We start from the raw sequence: 12,644 nt of genomic DNA on the forward strand, positions 1-12,644 counted from the left end.
TCTTTGAGCATTTAGAGACAAATGTAAATTGCTCCTGTAATTGAGGAAGGCCTTAAAATTTTCAAAGAAGACAGCCAGAAGAGGATGTGGTATAGAAGTCACACTTGGGGAACTATTAAGGTAAGTTAAGGGTGGAGCAGGAAAAAGGGAAGACTAGCAACAGGCCTTGAAGGTCACATGGTGACCTGCAACTTTCTTACTTTTCTCTCAAGAGAAGGAAGGATTGGCGGAGAGGAAAGAGGAGTCAGAGGGTAGAACACTGATCTAAATCTCTTACCTCCTCTTCCTCTAGCCTATTGTCCTTATCTGGATTTAGCAGGGTGGCTTAAAAAGCAGTGAGGCTGCCCAGCTGAGAAGCATTCCTGGCTGGCAAACAGCCTCTTGGAAAAAACTGCTGGTTGCTGCTTAACTGGCAGCTTGAGGCATACTGGCCCTGCAAAACAGAACTAAGGAAACTTGGAAACCTAAGCACAGTTTTTACCCTTCTTCTCTGAGGAAAATGTGTGCCAGAGCTGTTCTTTGGCTGAAGACAACATAGCAGCATGGCACAAGGTACCTGCTTCATCCCCTCCTGACAGAATAAGATGTAGTTATCTGAACGTGGAAGAGAGGAAAAAGGCACTTGGTTCCTAACAGACTTCTGAATGCCTGGAGAGACAGAAGTAGAGGGAACCACACTTCTGTGGTGTAGATGAGCTGCAGGATTTCACAAGCATGGTGAGAAGATCTAAGAAGCAAACGCATCTCTCAAATGATGGGTAACAGTTAATAAGAAATTGCAACAGCATTCTCATATCCAAGAATAAGTGCCTTTAAAAAGGCACCCAATAGATATTTAAAAATAAATGCAGAGTAGCAAAATGGTGTTGCCTCCAGCCAACTTACTGCTATAAAATGTTAGTGACTCAGATCTCATGATTTATGGACCACACGCTTCTGCTCTTATTGAGGAAATTCCTCATTAAAACAAAGCTTCAGCTAGATAAGCCTACTGGATTTATCAATAATTTTGAGAAATGAGCTTTGGCTGTCTGCATGAATTGGACTGGAAATCTCTTTTTCCTGTTTAAAGAGAGTAATATTTACAGCTTTAAATGCTATGTCAATTTGAATGTTATAATGTTTCACAATCATGTATTTAAACACAGAAATCTGTTTATTTACCCAAACAAAACAGAGGAAATGATTCCAGCCCTCAGGTTTTGAATTCTCATTTAAATATGTGAACATCAGTCCACAACTTAGAGATGTTTGTGTATCTATGTACCCCCAAAATACTCATATTTCATAGGCTTTTTCACATTAATATTCACCAACAGTATCACAAAAGTTCTTTTTCTTTTACATAACTGTAAGCAACAGTAATTCTAGAAACACTAGAGAAAAAAAAGCATAGCAATGTCCACAGTTACAAGAAAAAGTGCACATTACTTGGTCACAATCACAGTCATTACTTGGAAAACTATATGTAACAAGTAGATATAAAATATCACTGATGCCTTAAACTCATTGTCAAAAATGGAATTACATAAAATTTTGTACATGAAATAAGGCAAATTTAGGAATGCACAAGAAACTTGTTATTCAACAAAAGCTAAACAACAGAACAGATAGTACAGTAAGCATAAACTAAAGTACCTCTTCTATATACTTAAAAATAAGCCTGCCGTAGCGCACAAAGAAAACACCATTAATGTGTAATCAATATTATAAAATAAGAAATAGAGGGGTTGGGAAGAGTGGGGGAGGGGAGAGAAAAGTTTTATAATAGTTGCAGCTGCATCCATTTACATTTTTGTACATTTTTTAGCTAGGCCTGGGAATTATACAAATCATACCAGAAGTGTCAGTGACCTTCCTCCATTAGAATTTTGTTTAAATTAAGGAAAACAAAATAAATACACACGAGTGCAAATTTTCAGATTGTCACTTGCAACCTCTTAACATTCATCATCTACATCCAATCACAACTAGAGGGACTTGTATAGGACAGCAGCAGTGATCATGGAGTTAGATGAGCTCACCGTAAGAAATCAATTTCTCTTTTTATTTTTTTCTCAATGATATGTCTTTTTTTAAAAAACCCTCAACTCTTTATTAATCGCTAATAAAGCTGCAATATATTACAGAATGGAGTTGAGAATGGTATGAATGCAGGAAATGCATGCTTCCTTTGGAAGGTATTCCATAGATGACAATTTACAGTACATGGGGGAAGAATTATCCAGCATCAAGAGTTACTCGTTGTAGAAAGAATATGAAGTTGGGGAGAAGGGCACAGTCAGGGGTTCAAGAGAGGAAGGGGGGACTTACAATAGCTCCTCAAAACATTTTTCAGGACCAGTGAAAAAGTTTACCAAAGTAAAAATGAAAAATCTTGAATGAAAACAAAAATCTTTTGTTTTGTTTTTTATAAAAATTACATTTTTTTAAAATACAAGATCCTTTTAATTGCAATTGTGCCCTGTAGCAACAGGACATTTGGCAACGTTTTGCCATATACTGCAGCTTTAAGTCCAATGAGTCAGTATCACATTCCACTAATATTGCACTTGGATCTTGAACTATTTTTTTAAAAACCATCACAGCATCTTCTGTTTCCTCCACTTGTTAGAACGAGTTAATTTCTAGCCACTTTTTCGATATTTATGCTGACACACTAAAACAAAAGCAATAGGCTGGACACAGTAAAGTACCTCAGAAATACTAGAGGTCGAAGTTCACTTGAAGCACCTTAACACATCACTTTATGGATCAAGAACAGTGTGGCATTATGGTAATTAACTCTCCTAAAAGACTGTGCAGTAACTGAAGTGTGTGCTCTGCGAAATCAAAATGTCATTAGTGGAAACTCTGAGATAAGACCAGGCCAGTGTGTAGTTCACATGACTCAGTTCTGCTGCAAAATAAGGTTTTCCAGTTCATCTGCAGAACGCAATAAAAATGCGGCTGATTCTCGATACCCTGCCACAAGCTGCCTCACTGCGTTTATCTCAGTCGGACTCAGCTGGGGTCTAGAGCTTGTACTACTGGAGGATCCAGAGCTGGTTGCTAACTGCCTCTTCATACTGAGATCTGTTGGACCTGCAGATAACAAAGGAAAAGAAGAGAAGGTTCAGATCCCGCTGCCAAAGACATTTCACTGCCACAGGTTTGTAGATACAAAACCACAGCAGCAAAACCTGCTCTCAGCTGAGTGCCGGTAAGAAGCAGCACATATGCGCAACAACTGTTCAGTTACCATTCCCTTGACAGGAACCACAGTGATTTATTTTTATATACGACAGAAGCCCTTAAAATTCAGCTGACATAACACAAGTCCACTGCCAGCCTCTAAGGGGTATCCCAACAGTGTTATCTGCATGCCCCCCAAAACTGCCTGGGGATCTGATGCTGGTGAGCAGGCAGAAAGCTCATCTCCTGTGCACACCCCAGCTCTAGCTGCTGTCATAGCCCTCATGGCAATCTGCACACTTGTTTTTTTTGTTGTTGTTTTTTTTGTTTTTATCCCAGAGTATCGAGCTTACGCTCTTTAGATATCTATTTTCACAACTTATTGTGCTTCAATTAGCACATGGCCAGATTGTGAATCACTTACTGAGGTAGATAAATGGTCTTTCACTTAAATAGTCCTTATGCCATGTGATCTTTTAAACAGTCCTTGTGATCTTTTATTTAAATCATTAGTTGTGAATGATAGGAGGTCAGGGGGAATCTGGTTGGTATAGTAAGTAATACACTACCATTTTTTTTTGTGGGCTGCATACAGCTGGCAATATTTTGCAAGGATCTTGTAAGGTCTGAACACTGACAAGAGAATCTGCAGCAATCACCATGTTGCATTGGCAGCTTCCTCGCTGTACCACTATGTCTAGCACTTCTCATCAAAGAATATTCTCCAGACCTTGTATGCTGCCTGCAGAAGACAGAACTCCTGAGGGCAATCTGCAGATTACTGCCATTGACTAAACCACCTGCTATCTTGAAGTTCAGCTTTATGGGGAATTTCCCTGGTAGCATGACCACAGTTATTAGCTAAGACATACGGTGCTTTGATGAGGTGTTTGCATTTTCCACTTAACACAATACATTTTTTTCTGCCTGGAGATTTGGACAGGCAGAATTGGATTCAGGACTTTTTTTAACATAGAAGGATACAGATGGTAAGTATACCTATGAAGCAGTTCATTATGTGGAAATCTGGATGAACACTGTTCATTCATTTTGACAGTGTAGCAAATCTATACTTCTGGCAGGCAGAAGATCAGCCTGACCTGATCTTAATCTTAATACTCTCCTGAAAACTGGGATCAAGTTATCCCCAGCAATGTATTTTGCTTTCCTATGAGATAAATTTCACTGTTGAGTTTCATCTGGAAAATGTGTTTCAGTGCCAAAAGTTTTCACAGGATTGGCACCACTGTGGATAGACTTCCTAAAGAGACTGGGATAATTTTATAATTTAGCATATTCAACTACCAAACACACCAATTTATACTCCAGAGACCCTCCTAAATAATTCCATCAGAATCACAACATACAAAAACATATTTCTAGCTTAAGTGCTAGTGGAAAGAGATGCACTGATTTCCAGAAGCTGAAAATCTGGTCATAAACATTACCTATTTTTCTTTTATGTTTATGCAACTATACATCTGAGACCACAAAGGATGTCAAGACTGCCGTGTCCCCACATGCACTGAAGTTAATGAAAATCTCCCCCCGAGTGAATGAAAGTAGAGCTGGGTCTATGAAAAGAAACTACTCAAACAGAAAGGGTCCTCTTAGATCTTCCTATTTCCCATTATGCAACTAGCATGAACACCACTTAGCCTTACAACTGTATTATCCAGTTTTACACTGGCGTAAATGAACAGACTTTAAATGACTTCCAGTGTACAAAGGATAAATGAAAGGACAATCATCCTACATGAATTTGTTTCAGTGTGACCACACACTGCTGGGAAATGATCACGGTGTGAAGAAGCTCAGAGGATGCTTCCAAATAAAACCTTAACCTGGCACAGGGAAGAGCGGTATACACATCATAAAGGCAGCTGGACTGAATGGTTGTAATAAGCCATTAAAGACTTTTATATTTATTGAGGCAGCAGTGGAAGAGCTACCACATATTGAGGGCACTGTGCTCCAGGTGAACCTGCTTTAAGTTTTATGCTCTTTCCTTGATTCTCATTCATGTCAGAGCCAAAAACACACACACAATATAGGGCACAACAGAGCTGCTGTGGCAGAGTGCATCTTTTTCTGAAAGGAAACTGTAGGGGTTTTTCTGTTTGTTTTTCCTTTGTAATCCAGATTTTTAAGTGGTTGAACAGAATATTATTTCACTCATAATTTGAAAATGTATAGAAGCATTCTTGCTTACACTTGTGAGGTTTTCCTTATAAAAATAAAAGACACACAGTAAAAGCACCACTCTGAAAGGAAAACTAGGTGAAGACCAGATGTCCAGCATGCATAAGTCTGTGCGATTCCTCACAAGGCCATAGAGTCACACTGATGTACTCAAATTGAAAGACTGGCCCTCTATTCCTAGAAGTGCTGATTAACTATCATGAAGAAAGTGTGTTTTTTTGTGTGTTTGTTTTGTTTTCAACTCTTTGGAATATGTATCTTTGAATCTCTGAAGGAACTGGAAATAGTTTTGTGCAAGTGCAGCTAAGAATTGAGACAAATGTGCAATTTGCATTCACAAAAAAAACATCAGGGCCCAAAACTTCTCTTGGTCTGGGACACTTCTGTTGTATGCTGAGTTCTTGTATGCATAAGAAATGTGAAATCTCAGATTTTAACATGGCCCTGATACTTCAAACTATTTATTTTTTCTTTTATTTCTATATAGTAGGAAAATAGGATTTCATTCACTCTGCAACTCCTACCTTAAGTTCTTAACAAGTAACAGTGCTGTTCCCCTTCCCCTCAAAGAAAAGCCCCCTGAGCAATAAAGCAAAGAAATCCAGACATACAGAAATGTGTTCTTGGCTATGGCTTTAGGATTGTGAATACGCCAGTGCCTTCCCAGGCAGAGAAGCTGCATGTGCTGGCAGAAAGCTGAACAGAAAGAGGACAAGCCATGCTTGATGTGGGGATAAGGATTTCAGTTTTTTAATTTTGTTACATGACCCCTACACCTCACCTCCAAAGCTTGTTTATGACAGGACAAGCTTTATATCTGGGACAATACCTTACTCAGAGACTCACCACATGATGTATTATACTGAATTCAGCTTTTAATATCTATTATAGACACTTACTGGCAATATTACTGATTATTAAAGGCTGCTTAGGCTGCTTTCTACTAAAAATGCTTTAGCCTTATCTGTAGCTTCATCAGTCATACCTGGTCCTTCAGGAGATAAGGAGTAAACGCATCTTATTCTTCTAGTATAGATTTCCCTGTTTTTGTGCAAATCGGCTATTGAAAGACACAAACCTAAAGCATACTAATAAATATCCACCACGTTTCTTTATCCAGGCAAATAAATCACAGCTATTCTGAATGCTTCTTAAAATAACTGGTTACTGTGGACACTTCATATACCTCTGTCTCCAGAAGTCATCACTACAGATGACTAAACCTGGAGAAAGCTGAACAGCTTATACCCTGTTTCTTTTAATGACTGTCCTTACTTTAGGTATTTTCTTCATATGTTTAACAGTATTTATTGAACAGCCAGTCTTCACAGGAACAAGGGAATGTATCTTTAAACAGAAGGAAAGCCTAATCCGATTTTTTGGCAATAAATTTTGCAGTGTTGGGTTCCTCCAAGGTGATACTGCATGATTTAATGTATTGTTTCCCATCCTAGAGTACTTCAGAACAATTAAAAATCCTGAATGCAAACATTATCAGGTTCCACAGTGTTCAAGCAAAGATTAAGTGTACATTCCAAAGGTGAAGACAGAATATTTTTATTTATTTTTCTTAGTGCATACTGTTATAACTCATAAGTGTCACCTTCCAAGTTTTTATAGCTTCACAACGTTCTCTTAAACTGTGGATTAAACAAATTCCTGAGACATATCCTTTCTTTTATACTATTTCTGAAGACTGAGGTACTGTTCCTCTGCCTCTTGGAGAAGCCACCTGATTGATGCTTTAGCACAGGAATATTTCACATTCACCACCTCAGTCCAGTAACAAAGACCTAATTTCCCTTGTGAGGTGAAATGGTTCTTGTTGGAACCAAATCAAGCTGAACAGGAAAACTCTAAAAACCCACTCTCCGTGTGTTAGACAATCATTTATCAAATAAGCTGCTGGTAGTATCTGCCATTAAATACACTGTGGGACAAATGGCTTTCCTGTAAATTGCAAGACTTAAATGGAGCTAGTTATAGCCTCACACACTACTCATTAGCAACATGATTTATACCAAATTCCAAAATATGGGTCAGGCTTGGATGTACTGTACTGATAGTTCAGACAGTACCAACTCTCTCAGCAAAAATCCCTTAAGAATTGTGTGTTGTCACTGGATAGCTACCAGTCTTATAATTAACAACTACTGGAATAAGAAATATGCCAATGACTCTCAGAATGGTTACCGTTATTGCATACAATAAATGAGAATAGAAAAAATATTTTTTAAGCTGTATGTGTTTAAGCATCTAACCTTTCATCCAGCAAAGATATAAAAAACATTGAAACTTATTTATAGCAAAATAGGAGCATAGAATCATTAAGGTTGGAAATGACTTCCAAGATCATCTGGTCCAGTGATCCCCCAACCACCAATATCACCCACTAAACCATGTCCCTAAGCACCACATTCAACCTTTCCTTAAACACCCGGAGGGAAGGTGACTCCACTACCTCCCTGAGCAACCCGTTCCAATGCCTGACTACTCTTTCTGAGAAAAAACGTCTCCTAATTTCCAACATGAACCTCCCCTGGCACAACTTGAGGCCATTCCCTCTAGTCCTATCCCTAGTTACCTGCGAGAAGAGGCCAACACCCAGCTCCCCACACCTTTCTTTCAGTTAGTTGTAGAGAGCAATCAGGTCTCCCCTGAGCCTCCTCTTCTCTTAGGGACATAGTTTAGTGGGTAACATTGGTGTTAGGGTGATGGTCAGTCCAGATGATCTTGAAGGTCTTTTCCAACCTTAATGTTTCAATGATTCTATGATTCCAGACTAAACAAACCCAGTGCCCTCAGCCACTCCTCACAGGAATTGTGTTCGAGGCCCTTCACCAACTTCGTAGCCCTTCTCTGGGCATGCTCCAGAGCCTTGATGCCCTTCTTGTAGTGAGGGGCCCAAAGCTGAACGCAGTACTTGAGGTGCGATCTCACCAGAGCAGAGTACAGGGGGACAATCACCTCCCTGGTCCTGCTGGCTATATTATTCCTGATCCAAGCCAGGATGCCGTTGGCCTTCTTGGCCACCTGGGCACACTGCCGGCTCACGTTCAGGCAAGCATCAACCAGCACCCACAGATCCTTTTCCTCTGCACAGCTTTCTAGCCACTCTGCCCCAAGCCTGTAGCATTGCATGGGAATACATTTGCCCGTGCTTTGAAATCTCTCATGCGTCTTTCTACGCCACCCATTATCCTCTCCCCCTTTTTTTTTTCCTATGAGTGGCTTTAGAAGAAGTGAATATTGTACTTGATTCTCATCTACTCCAATAAAATTAAGTAGAAACAACTATCAAAGCATGTTACTTTTCCCAAATCAGATGTATTTATTATTGCAGGAATGTTTTATTTTGATATTATGCATCTGTCAATGTTTCTTGTTCTTCTCCTGCCTCCAAACAGAACAGATGTGCCTAAAACTATTGTTTTATGTGCCAAGCGATCTCAGATCAAGTAAACAGAGAGTAATGAATTGGACCTTTTAAGCTTCTTTCTCCCTCCTACACCTTTCCCTCTGGGAAACACATTTTCAGCTAATTTAAATAGCAGAAATATGTGTACATATATATATATATATATATATATATATATATATGTATATTGCCTGAGGAAAGAGATGTGAAAACACAGAAATGCCTATAGCCACTGAGCATCATGCATTTTCAACAATCAGCAAACACATTGCTTTTCAATGAAAGGATTACATGGCATACACCCGTCTGGCTTGAATGAATGTCTCCTGAACTTTGTGCTAAGGTAGAAAAGTAAGATATTGTCCAATTAAGCCACAGATATTTCATCCCAGTTCCTATGGTGGGAGCAGAATAATACTTGCGTATGCCATGTGGCCAATAATTTGAAGAGGAGGAGGAGGAAGGGGGGACAGAAATGTGTGGATGATCTTAATAAACAATTCAGCAAGTATTTCACAGAGAGAAACTACCACTTTTGCCACAACATAGGTCAAATCATTTAATTTCTCCCAACAGCACATTTTGTTGTTTTTTGAAATGGGACTAAACACACTCTGCCAGGTTCCTAACACCATCAGTCTTGTTCTGTCTCTTCATGCTCCAGGCTCCACCTGTACTAGAAATAAGCTGTTTTGTCTTTTATTTCTATCTCCACTTTGATTTCTGCAGGACAGCACTAAGAACACAGAAAACTGTGCAGTAGTACAGTAGTATAAAAAGCTGGAGAAAGAAACCACAAGGAAAATACTGTTCACCCCCTACATTAAGGCTACCCATGTCGTGGTGAGTATGCAGCAGTTAAAGAATTAGCTGCATACTGGATATGCTCTGCTGGACTCTTTATTATTTTTTTCCTACTTTATCGCCAAGAAGCCTCTACTGAATGTTCAAGATTTTACAGAAGGTTACAACTTCGCCAAATTTGAGCACATTTTCTCAGAGCAGGAAAAGTCCCCAGATGCATGGCAACTTCCCCTACCAAGCATGTTCCTGGGACATTTCACAGAGGTGCTGGAGCTCCTCATATACACATGGGATAAATGACATGCATTCCCAATAACCTTTGGCTAAATTGCTTTTGATGAAACAACTTCAGAAATATTCACCCTGCAGCTGACTTCTGGATGGAAAACTTCAATTCAAATAGTTAAAGCTTGTCAAAGTTATAAACAAGGAAAATAAGAATGCATAACGGGAAGATTGGAAAAGAAAAGACGTAACAGCAATTTTCTCTCGCATGCCTCATGTTACCACGAAGGTTGCATTATAAAACTGTCAAATTTGAGACATAGATGCCTGTGAATTCTCTCATCACTGTTACCAGCAACATCACCCTCTAAAAACTGTTACACTTGACCATCCCCTGCATTTCAGTACATGAATGCATACAGGCTTGGCAAGGCACACAGAAATTGCACCCTGCACCCAGATACTGTAACCTCACAAAAGAGAGTCTACATAACAATTTCAGCTGTGATAAGTACCCGCAATTCTTACACATGACTTCTCTGTTGCCTATACTAGTGTCAAAAACACTCTCTTTGCATGTGTGCAAATGTAGTGTGGGTTAAAGGGAAGGAACCAGGTGGGGCTTATACTCCTCAGCATTCTGTGAGCAATGCTTGGAACAGCACATGCTCTGTATAACCTTACAGCTGATAAATTTAACAGCCCTGTTCGTCATGCACACAGTATGTTCTACTTTTATCTAACCTTTCAGCCCACCTAATGCACCTGTATCCCACCGAGCCGACAAGCCCTGTGGCAATCGCATGCATCTCTGACCTAAACTGCACAAAAGAGCAGTGAAATAACTACTTCCTGCTGTCATATGAAGAACTGGACTGAAGTGCTCAGCCTTCCTCTCCCTGCCCCAGAGCAGCACAGCCATGCTGAACATTGAGGCTCAGCAGCCTTCATCCTAGGTCCTTTCCGACCTTGTGTTTCTATGACTCTATAATTCTTCATCTTCATTAGGGATGCACTGCACTGCCCAGAATAAACGCAGTTGCCCTGCTCATACAGACCTCTGCTGGTTCAGTAGCTACACCACAGTAACTGCAGTTTGGGAGCACAACATGCTCTAGAAAGAACCGAGGGATCAGTGAGCAAAATTAACTGTGTGAACCAACATTTGTGCCAGGGATTGCAATTAATTCGACCGGTTATTATTAACAAACAGTGACAGAGGTTAAGTTGGACTGTGTACAAGATATAGTGGGGGCTTCCCATTTTGCAAAAGTCCTGCAGCCTGGGCTAGTTGGTTGACGTGGTAGATTCTGCAGGATCCTGAAGAACCAGAAAGGCCCATTTGGACGTTGACGGAGTGGAGAATGGCCTCGGGACCAGAGCCCTCCTGGTGCAGCAGGGAGACGTGAGCAGTGTGACAGGAGTCTAGCAGCTACTGTCTGTGCAACAGGGATATGTTGTCCCCACAGGGACAGGCCACACTCTTCAGGCCTGCTTGTGGGAAAGGGGGCTACAAAAACAGCCTGTCAGGGCTCGGGATTTGCTTGCAGTGTGAATTTATTGGGACTCGCTGGGAGGACTCACCTGAGTTGGAAGGGGACTGGACGTTCGTGGTGCCTGGGATGCAGTGCTGACTCGCAGCTGTGGTAGAGGGCGGCTGCAGATCTGTGTAGAGAAACGGGGACAGAACAGCTGCTTTGTCATGTCATGATACAAGGGAGCGTCTGGCATGGCCAGTCTGCCATTCAGTCTGAAACACAATCTCTCTTTTTACATATACAAAGGGAAATGACTGACATTTCTGCCTAGAAAACCAGAGGACAACACAGAAGGAACAGCCCACAGACCAGCTCCAGGAGGCCCTTCAAAGGCAGCAGAAACACACTGTACATCCTCTTAGAGAAAATGGACCTCAGGAAACAAAGTAGCTGTGGAGAACCAGGCTCAGCAAAGCCAGCCCTGACAGCTGGTAGTCACCAGGAGAGCGTGGACTATGACCTGTTAGACAGAAACACCTGGGGTGATCCCACTTCTGCCAGGAGAGGCTCAGGCAGCAGCATGCAGGGACTCTGACAGCTCATGGTGGCAACAAGAGATTTTGCTCCCAGCGGAGCAGTCTGTTGCCTGTACTCATCCTCCTGTCCCTGAGCTGGGCGTCCATCCAGGCTCATGCCAGGTACGGTGGAATGGGGCCAGCTGAAGCCTTTGTGGCTGGCTTGGGGGCTGGCAAGCAAATGTCGTTTGCACTCATCCCACCCTTGGGCTTTTCTTTTCACCTCTGCAGCAGGAACTGCCTCAGCCTTAAAAAATTAGAGCCATGGAAATCCACGCTTCTCAATAAGCAGTTCTCCTTGAACATCTACATCGTCAAGGGCTACCTGCCCAGAGGCCTCTCCTCAGCCTGTATACAGGCTGACAGAGGCTCTTGCAACCCATAGGTTTCTTGCAGATGGGGTGAAGCTTTCAAGTTCAGCTGGCTTGGCCTAGATGTTTTAAACGCAGGGGGAAAAGGACCTTAATGGTTAAAAACCAAGCCTTTTCCTGCCTTTTTTTTTTTTTGTCTGTTTCGTTTTGTTGTTTTGTTTTGTTTTTCCCCTGACTACAATAAAGGAAGGGTCACTGTACAAGCTGTTGCATTCTGATTGCTCATATTGAGCAGTTGCATGAAGGCTCACCCCATACAGTTGTGTAAGGAGATAATTATGGTTCTGTAATTAGCCATGTGGAAAGACAGACTGAGGAGGGAAGCACTGCAACAGCAGGCACAGAGAGGTCCCTGAGCCAGACCTACAAAACCGTTGGGTGAGCATATAGCTAAGTA

At 41.1% G+C, this 12,644-nt stretch overlaps 1 protein-coding gene across 1 annotated transcript in view; it reads right to left on the reverse strand.

Moving 5' to 3' along the window:
• Window positions 1-1,065: 1,065 nt before the first annotated feature.
• NOL4 (nucleolar protein 4) overlaps window positions 1,066-12,644 on the reverse strand; it is a 189,580-nt gene continuing 178,001 nt past the window's right edge. The window contains 2 exon segments of the mRNA XM_040550310.1: window positions 1,066-3,084; window positions 11,408-11,488. Of these exon segments, the coding sequence (XP_040406244.1) occupies window positions 2,891-3,084; window positions 11,408-11,488 (275 nt within the window). The 3' untranslated portion in view covers window positions 1,066-2,890.

This window comes from Cygnus olor, chromosome 2, assembly GCF_009769625.2.
Source record: "Cygnus olor isolate bCygOlo1 chromosome 2, bCygOlo1.pri.v2, whole genome shotgun sequence".
NCBI classification, from domain to species: domain Eukaryota; kingdom Metazoa; phylum Chordata; class Aves; order Anseriformes; family Anatidae; genus Cygnus; species Cygnus olor.